This window comes from Protopterus annectens, chromosome 8.part0 (genome assembly GCF_019279795.1).
Source record: "Protopterus annectens isolate FY-2018-M chromosome 8.part0, PAN1.0, whole genome shotgun sequence".
Classification (NCBI taxonomy): domain Eukaryota; kingdom Metazoa; phylum Chordata; order Ceratodontiformes; family Protopteridae; genus Protopterus; species Protopterus annectens.
Genome location: NC_056741.1, coordinates 1,157,293,829 through 1,157,313,062, shown reverse-complemented (window position 1 = coordinate 1,157,313,062; position 19,234 = coordinate 1,157,293,829). Strand labels below are relative to the sequence as shown.

Genomic DNA, 19,234 nt, shown 5'->3' with positions numbered 1-19,234 from the left:
TTCGAGGTTAGTATACTGTGCCTCTGTCTAACAGTGACACAGAAGTGATACCCGGGGTAAACCTACGATCTCCCATCCACTCATCAAGATTCCTCTTGAAGAGAGTCAATGAGGGACTCTGCCTAACCTGGACTGGGATTTTATTCCAGAGTGAAGGGAGCCTCTGGGTTATGAATCTGTCCTTCCAGCATGTCCTATTTATTTCAGTGCTGAGGTTCAAGTCTCTTCGAGCGTGTAGCTCGATGGGATTTGGATTTTCTGAGGTGCAGCATGTCCATTAATTCCGGGTTGGACATGGCTTTATACGTCAGGCACATATTGCCTCTGAACAGGCGGTATGCCACTGAGTAGAGCTGGAGTTTCTTTAACCGGGCAGCATATGGCATCTGTTTGAGCCCTTTGATCCTCTTGGTGAGGTACTTTTGGGGTCTTTCCAGTTGCTGCAGGTGTCTGGTAAGGTACATCCCAAAAGGGGCATTGTACTCAATTATGGGCCTGATGAGGGATGAGTAAAGAGGCACGATGACCTCCCCTGATCTAGATGTGAATCCCTTCATGATTAGGTGGGCTATATAAAATGTTTTTCTAACCACTTTGGCCATGTGGTTGTCAAATGAGAGATTGCTATCAACTTGGGTCCCCAGGTCCCTAATTACTTCTTCTGTACTTAATGGATTACCACCTATGTGGTAATTTGTGGGCACTTTGTTTTTGCCAAAGGGGATGACTATACACTTTTTGACATTTAGCTTGAGGCCATGGCTCTGGCACCAGTTGTCTGTTTCTATGAGGCCCTTTTGGAGGATGCTTGTGTCGGCTGGAGAGTCGATTATGGCACCCAGTTTGCAGTCATCTACAAACTTGGTCAGCCACAGTCCTTCTGTGTTGGCCTGTACCTCCGAGAAATATATACCGAACAAGAGAGGTCCCAGGACAGAGCCTTGTGGGACACCACTTGTAACTGGTTTGGAGTCTGACATGGCTCCAGCAATTCTAACCATGTGGGTTCTGTCCTTGAGCCAGTTTGCAATCCATCTAGTGACATAGGGGTTTATATTTAAGCTGGTGAGCTTATCTATAATGCCCGAGTGAGGTATTGTATCGAAGGCTTTAGCAAGGTCCAGGTAGGGTGTGTGGACCACCTTCCCCTCGTCAATCGCCTTGATGACTGTTTCAAAGAAATCAACCAGGTTTAAAAGGCAGGATCTGCCCTTAACAAAGCCGAACTGGGTAGGATCCAATGTCTGTAGGTCCCCAATATCTTTATTTATGAGGTCCATGATGATCCTTTCCATAGCTTTGCAGACTAAGCTAGTCAGGCTTATGGGGCGATAGTTTCCAGGATCCGTTGAGGCACCACCTTTATGGAGAGGGACCACTGTTGCTGTACGCCACTCTTTGGGCACATATCCTGTAGTAAGGCTGAGATTGAACAGTAGTTTTATGTTTGGGTTTAGCTCTTCTTGGAGTTCATGTAGGACGCAGCCTGGGACACCATCTGGTCCCATTGATGCTGTGTTTTTGCTTTGGAGAGGCGGCTCTTACCTGAGCATTTGAGGTGTCAGGGGCAGCACTCTGCTGGGATAGATATTTGCCCTTTTGGTGTGGGGGGGGGGAGAAGTTTGCACTGAACCTGTCAGCTAGGATGTTGGCAATGTCTGTGGGTTCAGTGTATTTTTTGTCATTTTGGACTAATTCCGAGCATATCTGGGAATTACCACCCAGGTTCCTAACATAACTAAAGAAAGCCTTGTGATTATCCTTAGTGTCCTGTGCAATTTTTCTCTCGAAGCTGGCCTTAGACAATTTTATGAGTGCCCATAGTTTTTTGCTAATACTTATCAGTGATGCCTTCCCTTTTTGGGATTTTGCTCTATCATTTAGTAGCTTCCTCCTTCTATTGTATAGTTTGTTTATGGCTGGGGTCCACCAGACAGGACGTCTGCCTTTGGAGGATTGGGTCTTGGTTTTATTCGGGATCGCATGATCCATGCATTCCTGAAGGTGTTCATAGAATGCGTTTATAAATGATTCTGTGGTCTGGGCCGTATTTTCCACAGGCCCTTGGGCTTTGAAGGATTCCACCTTGGTTTTGAGGAGTGTGAAATTTGCTTTAGAGAAGTTTTTCACTGTGGTTTTCTGGGCAGGGGGTGGGGTCGGGATGTGAATATCCAGTGAGATTAGTTTATGGTCTGATCTTACCAGTGAGGGATACACTTCTGGTCTGGAGCATAGAGTCCCCATGTTGGTGATGATCAGGTCCAGTATGTTTTCCCCTCTTGTGGGAGTGGTCGCAAGTTGTTCCATAGCATTTGAGTTTATAAATTCTAGGAACCTTTGGGCTAGGGTGTTGGAGCTAGAGTAATGCTCCCAGTCTATGTTTGGGTAGTTGAAGTCGCCTAATATAATGATGTTTGGATAGACCTTCATATTTTCCAGTGTTCTCAGGAAGGCCGAGTGGGGTTCCTGGGTCTGGGAGGGTGGTCTGTAGCAGGCTATAAACTGGAAGGCAGTTTTACCCACTGTTAGTTGCACATGGATAGTCTCTGATGTTTCGTGCTTTGCCACCAACCTGGAGGTGTGGGTATCTTTGATGAATATCGATACTCCCCCTCCTTTTGTGGTTCGGTCCAAGTTTTGGAGCCGAAAAGCATGGTATGAGGTATAACCTGGTAGTGCTGGGGTGCTCTCTGGAGCCCTGAACCAGGTTTCTGTTACTGCACAGATATCGATGTTCTCCATGCTAAGGAGAGTTTTGAGTGCATGCATCTTGAGGTTTAGACTTCTGGCGTTGAGTAGCATTACTCTTAGTTTCTTATCCCTTGTGATACCTATGGAGGTGGGTTTGTCTTTTGAGCCTTGCCTAAAAAAGGCACTATAGGGGTAGCAAGAGCCTTTGCCAATATCCGAAAGCCCAGGGGTGACAGGTGCAAGCCGTCCCTAGCGAAGCATCATGGCTTGTCGAGCATATCATCCCAAGCTGACAGCCTACAATGAATGAACTGAAGGAGTCCATCACTGAAGAAGTAAGAAGAACAGTAAGAAGAACAGCACTAAAGAAAATGAAGTCAGGAAAAGCAACAGGCTCAGATAAGGTCAAAGCAGATATGATAAATATGCTGGGAGAGATCGGGGAGAAATGGTTCCTGAGGGTATTCATAGCAGTGTCGAGAGAAAAGCGTTTCCCAGATCACACAACATTAATGTTCTGGAGAGGGCTATTGATAAATGAATACACAGAGTAGTAGGAAATAAGATGGGATATAAGCAGTTTGGATTTAGATCAGGATGCAGCACAACTGATCTCATGTTTGCAGTGAGAAAGATAGTTGAGAAAAGGATAGAGTTAAGGAAATAGTCCAATTGGGCATTCCCAGACTTGGAAAAAGTACATGACAAGGTCCCGAGAAAGCTGATTTGGATAGTCCCGCAGTAGTTCAAATCTGACAAACATCAGTAGAATTAATGCAGGCTATGTACATGACCCAGTGACTCAAGCAGAAACAGTGTTCAGTCTCATAGGAGTTCCCAGTGGGAATGGGTGTGCATCAAGGTTCAGGCCTGAGTCTATTGCTGTTCATACCATTAATGGACCACATTATCAAACAGTTTGGAGGGGACAGATCAACAAAATTGCTGTATGCAGATGATGTGGCATCACACACAGACTATCAGATAGAACTTCAGTAAAGGATAGGAGAATGGAATGCATAACTGAAGGCACATGGGATGAGCCTGAGTAGAGATAAGACAGTTGTAATGGTGGTAAACAGGGCAAACCAGAATAGGCTGAGAATTGAGATTGAAAGGAAAGTAGTAGAAAAGATCAACAGTTTCAAGCATCTAGGTGGGTGGTTGAGGAGAAGGGAAGTTTGAATGACGAGGTCAAACCTAGAATCAGAGGGACTGCAGCCAACTGGCACATAGTGTCATCAGTAGCCCGTGACAGCCGAAGAAGCTGAAAAGTAAGGTTTACAAAACTGTGATGTGACCAGTGCTACTGTATGGTATAGAAGCCTAGCTAGTAAAGGTAGAGCAGTTGAGGAAGCTAGAAGTGATGGCAATGAAGTGCCTGAGATGGGGGGTAGGATGCATAATTTGGGGCAGACACAGAAATGAGGACATAAGAGCAGACGTCAAAGTAGCACCAATTGCAGAAAAATCTCAAAGAGAGCAGATTATGGTGGTTCAGAAACATGTGCAGAAAAGTAGAATACAATCGGGTGAAGAAGATTTGGGTCAGACAGGAAGAAGTTAAGAGGAAACGAGGAAAGCAATGAGGTGGATGGTTTGTGTAGAAGAAGACTTCGACAGTCAGACGTGAATGTTGAAGAAGGTAGGACAGTGGCACTGAATAGAGAGAGAGAGATGACAATAATGACATGACACCCTCATCCCATGTACTAAATGTGAAAAAAGGGGGTTGATGATGATGTTGACAGCGATAAGGGTAAGTCTGAGAACAAAACTTCATTTATGCCTAATGTTTAAGAATTTGTACCAAATCAGGACATTCATCTCCCTGTTTTCTTTCTAGAGCTAAAAAAATCAGGGAGAAAAGAAATCTATACTTTAGACTCAGGCAACTTAGATACTACATTGATAGAGCAAAGACCTTCAGGATTTCTAATCAATTCTTTGTCTCCAGTGAAGATAAGAAAAGGTGACAACCAGTGTCTAAATGGGCTATTTCTGAATGGCTGTCGCATGCTATTGCTTTTTGTTTTTTCACCATAATAAAATGCTTCCAGGCAAAGTTAGGGCACACTAAACAAGGACTCTGTATACTTCTGTGGCTTTTTGGAATGGGGTGATCTCTAGAAATATAATTGGGAGAACAACTAGGTCATCTGTACACACCTTTACCAGGCACTACACGCTTGATGCCTTTTCTAGAGCAGACATTTCTTGAACTATTTTCCATGGGCTTCTGGATTCTGATCTAGTTTTCTTCTGCCTTACTTAGTAAGCTCTGGTACTTGTCTAATATAGCTTAGGCTACTGCAACAGTGATCTAATAATGAACATAGTTCAGTTATGTAACTAAACGTACCTTAAAAGCAGGTGCTTTAATAGATCACTGCTTCAGTAGCTTCTCTCTCCCTCCATCCCATGCTTTCCTGCTAGTTTTATGCCAAACGTATGGAATTTTAGTCCCTACTGAGCAGGGCTCCTGTCACCATCTTCTAAGGCAAGAAAAGTCTGAAGTTTTGGTACCCTAGCTACTGCTTTTGTACTACTACCCTTTTGTATGACTGTGGTTAGGACATGTAGAAGGTTCTTCTAAAACTTTGAAAGCTGGCCAGTTGGTTCAGCCCTTGGCAGGTTATCACATACAGCTTATAGTAGAGTAGCAGTGATCTAGTTGAACCTTTACTGTTATGGTAGCCTTCTTACACAATTAGACTTTCTCTCTACTAGCTTCCAAACTAATATGAGACTCCCCAACCTACAGCCTTAGAAATCTTGACCATTCTGCACCATCTTTACAGAAACTCAAATACACTAGGTCCCAAAATCTGGGGACCAATTCCATCCTCACGTAAGCCCCATCCTCTTTCTGAAAATTCAATTTTCAGATGAAAATGCACCCCCTGAAAAGGTAAAATATTAATGTAATATCTCAGATCACAAAACTTAATGAAGCCATAAACTCCCACTTACTGACACATTCCATTTCCCCTGCTTTAATACCTCTTGACTTAAAACTCTTGACATACTAATGTACTGCTAAGTACTTTGAACTCTAGGTATATAGTTTAAACAATCTTCACCATCTACATAACCCTCGAGTAAAAAAAATATTAATTTGTATAAAACTGTGTTTAACAATCTAATGCATGTTTTGTAATCTGCTCATGTCTTTATGACTCTACAGAAATTGCATATATACGTTTATTTTTATTACTGTATATAATTCCTGTACATTCTTAACAGTGTTTAATTATGTAGACTTTATCTCTTGCAATTCATCTCTGTAGTTGTCAAACTTTAATGGTTTTTCAGGCTGAGACTGAAATTAGTCATTTTGGATTATAGCTCTTCACCCATTTAACAAATTTAAACAAACAAACAACCCACAATTAACAAATTTAAACAAACAAATAAACAACCCTCAGTTAACAAATTTAAACAAACTAAAACAAACAAGCAAACCGTTTCCATTATGGAGAATCCTGTTTGCCTGGTCAACAATTTAGCAAATAAACTGCACCTGCTCTTTTAGAGCTTCTTTTTTACAAATGGTGGATCTGAACTGTAATAGAGCATGGTGCAATTCTGCAATGGCTGCTTGCAAATACTCTGTCTGAGTAAATGATTTCTCATTGAGTCTCATATTTCTAAGTGCTAATAAAAGCCTTATTCAGTGAAGCTCTTTCCTTTTCACAACCCCACCTCAGACATCTATAAATATCAAGATCTACTCGGTATACTTTCTAAACCGTTATTTTCAAATAAACAGACACTGCCTGCTGTACATGTCCTCAAGTTATTTGCTATTGTCAGTGTATTTATATTACTAAACATGTTGTACACTGCATGCTTGACTTGATCTCTGTACGGTTCTGCTTGTCCTGTGTGAACAGAGTACATTGATTGCTGTAGTATACTTCTTAATAAATAAATGAATAAAATAAAATATTTTGTCATGATGTATACTAGGGTGCAGTAAAATAATTTCTAATACTGAACAGTGATAATTTTCCACTAGAAATATTACCATGCCTGAATCTTTTTGTTGTAGGTGACATCCCATTTCCCACTCAGCAGTGGACAAAACCTATATCTGAAATAAAAAGCTGGGATGACTGGTTCGCCATGCAAGAAAATCTAGATGACAGACTCAACACTATTTTAGCCTGCCGTTACATGAATATCCTGTGGTCAAATGCTGGGAAACCACGGCCTGAGGATGGAGAACTGATTCAGTCAGTGAAAAGGGTAACCTCAGAATTCATGTCAAGACCACTGACCATTGGCTTTGGCTTGCATTCATTCAGTATTGATTACCACACTAAACCAGTCACAGTACATGTTGTAGGGGCATCTCATACTGAGACTCTTAATGCTAGGGTAACAGATTATGACGAACTGGCCCGAATGTTTCCTGGAAACCAAGGGATTGAAGTGGTGATGATTGGTCCTGAGGTCGTAGATGGTCCAATCATGAGACCCCCTTTGAGGGCATATGGACCCAAAGGTCGAGTTTATGTGAGCAGCTTTAAATCACTCTACCACATATTCTGGGAAACTATGGTGGAGACAGAGAGAGCATCTCGTCCAGACATTGTGGTGGGCTTCCATCCAGGTAAGGTTCTGCTAATACGAAAAAAAAAATGAATTACACAATGTGAATCAGAAGCTTTTACACAATCTCTTATAATGCTAAAGGATTTTATTTACTATGGTGTCTGTGTCTATCTCTTTATCTATCTACACACACACACACACACACACACACACACACACACACACACACACACACACACACACACACACACACACACACACACACATACATCTCTCTCTCTCTCTATATATATATATATATATATATATATATATATATATATATATATATATATATATATATATATATATATAGGTCCCTATCAGATTACCGAAGTTTCAAAACTTTGAAAACTTTGGAAATCATATGGCTCAGACTCTATGATCGAAGTTTGAAACTTCGAAACTAAAATAAAAAAATTAAAACAATTTTTTTAATGCTTTTACCACCCACAAGGGTTCTACATGGCCCACACCCCCTGCTAATTAAATATACCAGCTCCGAGATTCAACTACAGTAAGGAAAACAGTAAATTTTCCATTGTGCGCTGTATATCGATTTCCATTCAAAACATTCGAAGTTTCAAAACTTCTGTCATATTGTTTCAGCTGTATGATGTGCAAAGTTTTGAAACTTTGGTAATCCAATAGGAACCCATATATATGTGTGTATATGTGTATGTGTGTGTGTGTATATATATATATATATATATATATATATATATATATATATATATATATATATATATATATATATATATATATATATATATATATATTATATATATATATATATATATATATATATGGGTCTACTTCACTTGATTACAAGATCACTAGACTGAAACTCATTTGAAGGAGCACACTTGATTGAAAGCTCACTTCACTAAAAGCTCACTTGACTGAAACTCATTTCGTTGAAGGGTATATGCCCTTTTCCCCATTGTAGTGTGATTCTCGAGTTAGTATATATAGTAAGAAGGGGTGTAGGGGGCAAAGCTTCCTACCTATTTTATACATTTGAAACCATATACATGGATACTTATAACTATAATGAATAACTCTTTTTAGAGCACAATATATACCCAAATGTGGGGGGCTGTTCTTAATCTTAATCTTTGTTCTTATTTTAATATGCCTGCCCATGAGACAAGTTGAGTGCCATCCGCTGGCCAACACTAGCTGTTTTCTTTGTTGGTCCCACTTCATCTGTAGCACATCAATGGATGCATAAAAGACTAAATGTGTATGATACTCGACACAACATTGTGCCACAAACAAGTCACTTTTGAGCAAACAAGTGTTTTTATATTAAATGTGTATATTAACCATCTCATCTTCCAGCAATTGTACTGGAACTCCTTTTGGTCACATGTTTATTTCAAGTTAAAAGCTGAACCAGTCTAAACTGTTTTTATTTAAGTACTTATTTATGGTTATGCATTACAAGCAAACATACACACCTTTCCCCAATTGTGCCATATAGTGTAACATCCTGGACTTCTAATCAATCCACAATAATTCCAAAAGGAAATGTTAAGACACCGTTGCAGTACTCTTTACTCCTGAGATATCTTGCAGAGAATAGTCTAATGTTCAGTCAGTATACCAACACCTTTACACCTTCCAGGTGTTGTATGTCAGACACATGTCCTACATGCAAATGGTAAAGTATAAATGTGATGTATGGATACCTAGTGCTCAGAACTTCTTTGCCAGTTGTCAGAATGCTACCTCTGAATTTGGTCTGTATATCATTTACCAAGCTTGTTCATCTACTGAGACTTCTAAAGCTAAGTGTCCTGTGGGGATTCCTTCCTTCCTTTTTCCCTCATTGCAGTTTGTTTTCATGTCATCAAGGACATCAAGTGTAAGTGTGGGAAGCAGATTCCCTATAATGATAGACATGAGAAGTGCATTCTTTGTTTGGGTGCTATGCACAACCATACTCAGTGTGGCATTTGTCAGGTATTTGTCCCTAAGGCACTCCGCAGCTGTCTATTATCCCTTTCAATTTATTTGGAAAACCATCTTCTGAAGCTTTTGATTCAAGTTACCATGGCCGAATCTACCTGCTCTGACGTTCAGTCGCCACCTAAGAAAAAAGCTAAAAAAGCACATACTGAACCTGCTAATGTCCAGCCTCCACCAGATGCCTCTCTCAGGTTGGATGAAGAACCTAAGGACCATCCAGTGCTGACACCAGTTCCCTCTGCCATGCCCCAGTTGGAGGCTGATACAGAGCTGTCTACTTGCCCATCTGATGAGGCTGTGTATATGTCTGGTACAGGTATAGAGGAGGAACCATGGCTGATTATATCTGAAGGGCCTAGGGGGATTCCCCAAATATTGGTTAGGGAAGAGGTGCCTCATACCCTCATTGAATCTAGGCAGGGGTCTGAACCTCATAGATTTGTTAAAACAGATATTCCTTTAAAGAAGAAACAGAAAATCAAACATGTGGCTACTGTGGCTAAGGATCCTCACAAAGAGTGGCAAGACTTTACTCAGGGGCTGTTTAATGCCCTTATGACTGTGAACCCCCCACAAGGGTTGTCTTCTGCTACCTGGTCTTCCACCCCTTCCAAGAGACTTAGGGATTCAAATTCTTCAGATTAAGAGTTGGATTCTGGTGAAGAATTCTTAGCATATTCGTCCAAGATCCAATTTCCTCTGGCCCTATGGTCCGATGAAGAAGATCCTTTGTCCCCTGACTCTCCTTTTGAAGACTTATCCTTTGAGGATACAGTGGTCTCTGTATGATGAAACACTTTAAGTGGGATTGTTCTCAGGTTTCTAAGGTTTAAAAGAGATATGCTCTTGTAAATGGACTCACCCAGACCATCTGCTGTCTGTCCTGCTTAGCTGCCTTTTGAATACATTTACAGCAGCTTCTCAGGCTCCTGTCAACCTCCAGCCCATAAGAAACCAGACAGATTTTATAAAGTTCCTGAGGATCATAAATACTTGTATAGAAGTCCTTCATTTGTTCCTGCTGCTCTTTCCATATTCACAGATATGTCATCCAAATCTGCTTTCCTTTTCCCAGCTTTCACCTTCTGACAAAAAACAGCCATGCTATGGAGAGGTATGGGAAGAATTGTATACTTCTGCTACTTTGGCTTTTAAGGCCATTGATTATCAGACCCCCATGATTAGATATATACTGCCTCTTCTCTCCTAGTGCGGGGGTGGGGGGTTGACTGATATGCCTGATTTGGACAGTAAGACCTGCTCTTTCTCTTCTGAGTTCTGTCTGTTAGGCAGCTTGCCATTACATTAAATGCAGCTATGATGCAACTGATGCCTCTTCTAGGGCAGCTACATCTGGTTCTGTTATGAGGAGATACTCTTAGTTTTACCTTCAAGCCTTACCTGAAGACATTAAACCCAAACATTTAGACTCTACCACATACAACCAGCATATTGTTACTGTTGCTGCAGAATTGTTTAAAATCCTTCTTTATAAGGACAAGGTTATGCAAGACCTGAAGCAAGTTTTTGTTTCCCCTGTACCTAAGCTCCAGAGGAAGTATCCATCAAAATATTTTGTCAATAGGCAGCCCATACTGCCTGCTAGGAGCAAGAGGGTTACTAAACAGATTTTCCCAAACAAACCCACTCATAGCTCTAGAGGCTAAAAACCTTATTTTCCTGACAAATCTGCCACTATCTGACATCCAACCTCTCCTTCCCCTTGGCCAGATTTCCCTGTCCCTCAGGTTAACCCTTTCCTCTACTGTTTGGCAAGAGATAACTACAAATGCCAGAGTTCTTTCCATCATCCAACATGTTTATTTTATGGTATGGAAGTCCCTTCCTCCAGTTTCTAGTCTTCCCCAGCCTCCTCCTTGTCAGACCCCTCATTTTCCTTTGGTTCTGTGGGATCTGGTGGATCAGGAAACTATCCAACCTGTACCATTGTTTCAGGAGGGAAGAGGTTTTTATTTCAAAATGTTTCGGATTGCCAGGAAGGAGGGGTTGTGGAGACTCATTCTAGACCTGTCTTTTCTCAACACCTTTTTCAGCTTTTCTTCAGGATGATTCCCCGGATTCTCATAGGCTTGCATGGCATGCATGATTAGTGTTAGATGAAATTTAGCCAATATGGTGACCAAGCGATTCATGTACGTGCACGTTTGATGTGCATGATGGCTCTAGCACTACTGCTGCACGTCCCCAGCCTCAGTATGCAAATCACCCCATTTGCAGGTGAAAACCATGCAAATGAGGTAAAATTGTCATCAAGGAAGCAGGAATCAGGGCATGCAGGACTAGAGTAATATGCAAAAATGTACTCGGTTAGTAACCGAATACTGCACTGCATAGCAAGACGTTGTCCCATTCGATTCTCAGCTAGAGCGTCTTCTGTGTAGAGGCATACGTGAATGGGGCATGTCTTTGTTGAAGGTTGTGCATCAGGGCTGGTAACCCGGTACATAAAAAATCCAATACCAATCATTAGCGGACCGGAGTTCCGCTGTAGTGACCCCTAAACCTTGTCATCACAATAAACAAAACATGCTGGAGGGATATGTTCTTGACCCAGAGACTCCCCAGAGTCTGGAATAGACTGCCAATACATGTCAAGCAGAGTGCCTCTTTGGCCCTCTTCAAAGGAACCTTGATGATTGGATGGGAGAAAGGAAATTCACCAGGGGATCACGTCAGTTGCCCTGCTAGACAGGGGTCCAGGGAAGTAAATAGTGTGGGAAGAAGTAGCCAGGGAATTGTTATGGCTAGGCTTATATAGGCCCTAGGGCCAATAGCCTAGTACCAACCTATGAACTTATGAACCTATGTGCTGTCAGTAATGACATACATTATTGTATAGTACACAAATAAAGGTTGTCTGTGTATACATACCTGTGTGTCATGTCATGTCCTTAGAATTGTGAGTGGGTATATATGTAATGTAAGTATTCCCTTTGTGGGGCTGGTTGCCACATGTCACAGGTACCAGTTGCAGGGCTTGTGGCTGAGGGATATACACTGCACCCAGTACGTCCACATTACATCTACATATGTATGGCTACTAATACCTTTTGTCTGTGTATATGGGTATGTACCCTTATTTCTCATATATCTTATATATACATATATATATATATATATATATATATATATATATATATATATATATATATATATTGAACATATTTGTCAGTGTATAGATGTATGTGCATATCTGTACCGTTGTAATGTGTACTCCTTCAACATTGTACATTCCCTATGGTAGAATGACTTTTCTGCATGATATGTTACAGATATTGCCCTGACATGTACAGGTGACTTGGATTACTGTTGGAGCATTGTAGCTGTATTGTGGTGGGTCCTGACGTCAAGTACTACATGTACTAGATATTGGATTGCACAGCATATCCGTTAGGGCTGGGGGGGGTTACATAGCAGTAATTACCAGGTGTCCCTCATTTGTGCCCCCACCCCCATTAACTGTGCTTATGGTCTGTTATGTTGTACGGAGTAGTTCAGGATTCCGTTCCCATGTGGAAATGCTATACACGTATATATATATATATATATATATATATATATATATATATATATGTGAAACCCCCATATATAGAGAGGTAGATATGGACATTGATATAGTTCTAGATATGTATATATAGATATGTAGATATATATATATATATATATATATATATATATATATATATATGTATGTATGTGTGTGTGTGTGTGTGTGTGTGTGTGTGTATATACACTGAACATATTTATCTATCTATGTACAATTGTTATATGGTTATTTGTGAGTCATACATATACATATATATACCTATAGCTGTCTATCTGTCTACATTTACAGATATATATCTATTCATATGTCCATGCATGTTCGGCTTATATGTGTGGCCTGTACCTCATTCTCTTGACAATTGACATGGATGACCTTAGGATTAAGGTCAGTCACTCGTTCCAACAGACTTTTCATCTCATTCAAAATATGTGTTCTACTACATATAACTGTGTAACTAGCAATGTTTTAAGTGTATTAGAGCAATATTTGACAGATATTCCTATTTGTACCCACATTATGGAGCACTTTGTCTGGAATTCTTGCATTAAGAGGTTGTGTGGCATGATATTACTACATTTCCTGTGCTGTTGACTGATTGATTGTGCTGGATGATATTTTTGTGAAAATAAGAGAGTTATGTACATTTGCCATGGTTTACTGGTACATCACGTGGTGTATGATGTGCAGGGTCCTGGGTTCGGGCCTTGCAGAGGCTGTATATTTTGTTGCTGGACGGAACACTGGCTGTTGGATACAGAGTGAGTAAGGGACATTTGAGTGGTTGTACGCAGGTGTGCACGGGTTTGTGCAGAGCTAAGCAATGTTAACCTCCGGTTGCGTTTCCTTACACTCAGCTAGCATCTACTTTGCTTAATCTATGTAGGCAATGCTTACCCCTGCACAAACACACGTACACATGCTTACAACTGCTTATCTATGCTTACTACTGCTTACTTGTGCTTATACCTGCTTACTAGTGCCATAGTCATTATGACACTTCACATGTGCATTTAATGCAGTACTCCTGTCCAAATATAAATGCTATTTAGTAGGTTATACAGCACAACAATGTTGATATACGGATTTCACATGGAAAATAGAATGTGCTGCAGTGGGACGTGAACTAGGGATGCCTGCGCATTAGGCGGATGCTCTGACCACTACACTATTGCTGTTCTGCTTCATTTGCATATTCTACCATAATGCCATACCCATGTTCCCTTCCCCACGGCCCTCGAGCTCCATGTACATAGCATCCATCCATACCCCAGTTGCTAGCTATGCCATACCACACCTCCACACATTTCCCTCTCTGCAGGTCCGAGTACTCCTCCAGTATACTGTCTCGACCCAAGCGTCTGCAGGCTCTTCATCCGTTTAGTCCATGTATGTACCAGCCTTCCCTTGATCCTCCTCCGATACTGGTGGAGACATCGATGTGACCCACAACTGTTGGTTCATCCCGCCAGGGATGGACCTGTTGTTGTGTCAAGAGTAGACCTAGCTGGTCTACACTGTTTCTCCCACTGGTAGCATCCTGCCAGGGTTTTGAGAAGCAGCGGTTTGCTCACACAGCTGGCCAGCCTCATCTCCTGGTTCCATGGAAGCAGCGCCCCAGGTGTGACGTTCTGTGCATGAAGCATGCTCACATGCCCCCACAGTGTGCACCAGATATCATTATTCTCTTCGGTATTATGCACGACTGTTATTCTCACAGTGTGATTGGACAGCCATTGTTCTGTGATGCACATAGACTGCTCATAATACTGTAGTTGAGCAATGGACACATGTTTGCTGTTATTAATCTACACACTTATATACATTTCCTATACTGTTGGATGACTGTGCTGGATGATGTGTTTGTGATCACAGCAGCTGAATATGTATCTGCCATGGCTTAGTGGAACTCACGTCGACTATAGTGTGCAGGGTTGGGGGGTTGCAACCTGGCAGTGCAGTTTATTTTATTAATGGCCACGACAACAGCTGTTGGTTACAGAGTGACTAAGGCACTGTAGAGCAATTGTAGGTGGGTATGCGCTGGTTTGCAAGAAGCTCAGCATTGCTGACCTCTGTTTGTGGTGTCTAGCACTGAGTTAGCTTCTACATTGCTTCACCAGTGTGGTAATTGCATACCGGTGGCCAAACAGACTTACACCCACTTGCTCCTGCATACCCCCATGCAACTTCATGTATTTAGTTCACATTAGTCAACTGGGACAATCTGACTGTATGCTTGTCCATTTTTAGTGGTGGCCAGTGGCGGCTGGTGACTTCAAATCAAAGGGGGGCTGCAGGAGACAGCTGAATGGGTGGGGCCAATGGGAAGGGGTGCGGCCAACTAGAAAAGGGAGGAGCTATGCTCAAAACCACAAAAACTAAATATACTGCCCTGGGTGCCAAACCGTCATTATGGAGTCCAATCAAGACAAAATGAAGTGTAGAAGAATAAAAATATTTCAATGCATTGGCTGCATGACAGCTTAATATCTAGACGGAAACAAAAAAGGTTGTGAGGCATGAAAAAATAAATTACTTTTTTTTAAATACATTAATGGAATGCCAGTCAAAATCAAGTATAAGAAAAACAAGCAGCACTCAACTCAAACCACTTCTTGCACTGCAGTTCTAATTATAATTTATGTTCAGCTTTATTAAAGTACCAAGTAACATGCTGAAAGTAAAAATCTCTGATGTCCCCACTTGTAAAAATGTTCGTTATCCAAAAAAAGACCTGCTGCCTGACATCTACTTGTTTCATGGGGAAAACATGATCAAAGTAAAAAATGAAAAGCAAACAAGAAATAAGCTCAAGATACATTGTTTAAAAGGATTACTGTACAGGTTATGGACCACACTAAAAGGATTACTGTACAGGTTATGGCCCACACGATTGGCATTCTGTTTACGGGTAAAGCCTGCAGAGATGACTGGAAGTCTCTGAGTGTAATGAGACTCTTAAAATAATGTAATCCTGTCCTTTATTACAAATAATGGCATACGCATTTCAATACCCAAGGCTTATACATTATCTAGTTAAGTATTCTCTACATGGCAACAGAAAGGCTTTCAATGTTGTCATTTCTTTAACAGTATTCTTATTAAAGCTTACTTGCATCTTGCAATCTCAGCCAAGCTTACCTAATGGTCATTAAAGTATTGCTACTTAAACACAGAGCAACAGGCACTTTGAGTAATAAGCATAAATCAACAGTACAAAAAATATGACTGAAACCAGACCATTCTGTAAAAATCAAGGACAGATGAAAAGCCACTCTAATACTTGTGTCTACCTTGGATGGGGGGGATACTCTGCACATTTACACTGCATAACTACTCCTTGCCTTGCTTCGACACATCCAGAGTCACTACATGGGGGAGTGGAGTGCAACAAGTATGTCACAGTTTGAAATGTCTCTGGCTGACTTGTGATGGCCCTGACACATTTGTCATACCTCTCAACCTCAGAGCAAGAAATCTGGACAAAGCCATACAAAGAAATGGGACAAAGGCCCAAAAATAAGGACAATTTTTAAAATATTGCTCTTATAAACTTAGAAAGATAATAGAGGTCTTGCATTAGTATGAATTTTCTGAATGGTATGAAATCTGAAACTCAAATGTCTGTCATTATTTTCTAACTTCAGTCTTTAATGATTTGTCACTAATTTGCCAACAAAACACAATTGTATGAAAAATGGACCAAAAATGTGATGTAAAAATATAAAATAGCAACACAATACAGCTGGGAACCTGTCAAAGAAGGGATACTTTAATATTAGTGCTGCTAACTTGAGCAGCTGACAAAATAAAAGAATCTACATGCATTTCTGAAATAAAAGTAATCTAACTGATTATTACAGTTATTTCTTAATTATAAACCCTCCATGTTTTCTTCCAAAATTGCTATTTTGCGGAGGGATCATTAGGGGAAGAGCAACATTTTGAGCCAAAATCAGGGACAGTTGAGAGGTTTGGCTATGCCTAATTCTATAAAGCAATTTATTTGCATGTACCTCTCAACCTGTTAATGCAATAAATCTGGACAAGGCCAAATATATTGGGGGAACATATAAACAGTACTAAAATTGCTCTTGTATAAATTGAGACAGTTGCTAGAACAGGTCTTACTTTAGCATGCATTTTTCTGAAGGTTATGAAGTCTGAAACTCAGTGTGTCATTATTTAGTGACTTCATTCCTAAATGATTTGCCAGAAAACCACAAATTTTATGAGGAACAAACCAAAAATAAGAAGCAAAAAATCTATTCATTCTTTGAAAATCTGGACAGTTGGGAGGTATGGTTCAGCTGGGGCTGCCTAAGTTTGCCGTACCAATGACAAAACTGCCCAATTCAGAACATTTCCATCATAAAAGTCTACTCAAACTTCTACAGTCCACTATTATCAGTAAATATGCACAATTCTACAGTCCACCATTATCAGTAAATATGCACAATCTCTGAAGTAGTAAAAAAGTCATCTAAATAATTCCACATTAAATAAATCTGTAATGAAGAGGTTGCTGCTAGCAATCACCTTTATATTTCATGGTTTCATCGAAAAATAAAGTGTCCGATGCCCCTGAGGAATAAATTGCCTAAATTACATTAAAAATAAGCTAGTAATATTGCAATAGGAAATGGATGGCAAACTGATAACAGGCTCATAGTTATTATCTTAACTTTCAGTACGGCAGCATTCACCCCTTATGGGAGTAGAACCAACAACCTTCTGCATCAAAAGAAAGTACACAACCTGTTGTGCTATTTGCTATGCAAACTGACTTAGCATAATCCACACTAAACTTCTCTTCCCCTGCAGCTCTCAGCTCCTTGTAAAATCTACTCAATACTCAACTGCATTTCAACTTCGCAGCACAAGAAATCTGGAAAAAGCCAAATTTATTGGGGTGGGTCAAAGGCAAAACCAGGGACACATTAAACATTGCTTGTATAATCTTGGAAAGCTGCTAGAATAAAATGCTGTGTTACCACCATGCATTTTACTGCCAAGGTCCCTGTGCAAAAGAGTCAGAACAACATACCACTATGCCAAATCACCTGCTTTGTGAAAGAAAAATGCTGTGTTACCACTATACATTTTACTGCCAAGGTCCCTGTGCAAAACAGTCAGAGCAACATACCACTACACCAAATCAGCTGCTTTGTGAAAGAGAGGAAGACTGAAACTTAAATGGCTAATATTTAATGAATTCAGTCCTCACCATAGCTGTCAACCTCTTAGCACAAAACACCTGGACAAACCCAGTAATGAGGGAATACAGCCCTCAAACATATTCAGTGAATTCAGTTCTTGCCATAGCTGTCAACCTTAGCACAAAAAACCTGGACAAAGCCAATAACAGGGTAATACAGACCCAAAAATAAGGACAAATTTCAAATAGTCATCTTATAAACTTAGAAAATTGCTATAATAAAAGGTTGTGTTACTATATATTTATTGCTAGAATAAGTTGTTTTACTATGTATTTTCTGAAGAATATGAAGTCTGAAATTCAAATGCCTGTCAATTTTACTTCTGATGGAACAAAAACAATTTTCAGCAGAGGCCCAGGGAGAAATACTGTAGACACATGTCTTTGTAAAATGGCAGGACACCAGAGCAAATCCACACAAACACATGGATAACATGCAGACTCCACCCAGAAGGCACCCCAGCCAAGAATCAAACCAGAAAACCTATAGCTTTGAGGCAACAATACTGCCACTGCACCATCAAATATGTAAGGAATTAAACATTCAGAAACCTGAAGTCTGAAATTCAAATGCCTGTCAATTTTATTTAACATTTGTTAATCAGGACAGTCTGACTTGGAACAAAAAAACAATTTTCAGCAGAGGCCCAGGAAGAAATAATGCAGACATGTCTTTGTAACATGGGAGGACACAAAAGCAAGCCCACACAAACACAGGGAGAAGATACAGACCCCACAAAGACGGCACCCCAGCCAAGAATCAAACCTGAGAACCTGCAGCTGTGAGGCAACAATGCTATCACTGCACCATCAAATATCAAGCATTGCAACATTTACAAACCACAGATATTATGAGGAACAGATCAGATCAAATATGAGGCAAAAATCTGCAATTTATTTTACAAATGGTGGTGGGTAGGGAATTCACCTCTTTAACACCTGCATACAAGGTACAGGGTTCAAGCCTGAGGTATTCCCTACCACACCACCATGAGTCTAACCAGCAGTATATTGCACCTACACACACACACACACACACACACACACACACACACACACACACACACACACACACACACACACACCCTTGTAGCAAACCATCACACTTACCTGTAGTAGATCTTTCCCTGTAGCAAAAACCACCATAAATCCAAATCCCTGTCCGAGTAAAGTACGCAAACCCG

At 40.6% G+C, this 19,234-nt stretch overlaps 1 protein-coding gene across 2 annotated transcripts in view; it reads left to right on the top strand.

The window, feature by feature from the left end:
* The window catches only part of MSS51 (MSS51 mitochondrial translational activator), a 674,809-nt gene that overhangs the window by 292,075 nt on the left and 363,500 nt on the right, over positions 1-19,234 (top strand). For both annotated transcript variants that reach the window (XM_044080662.1, XM_044080663.1), the window contains exon 5: positions 6,746-7,309. In XM_044080662.1, coding sequence (XP_043936597.1) covers positions 6,746-7,309 — 564 coding nt within the window. The remainder of the gene's footprint in view (positions 1-6,745; positions 7,310-19,234) is intronic.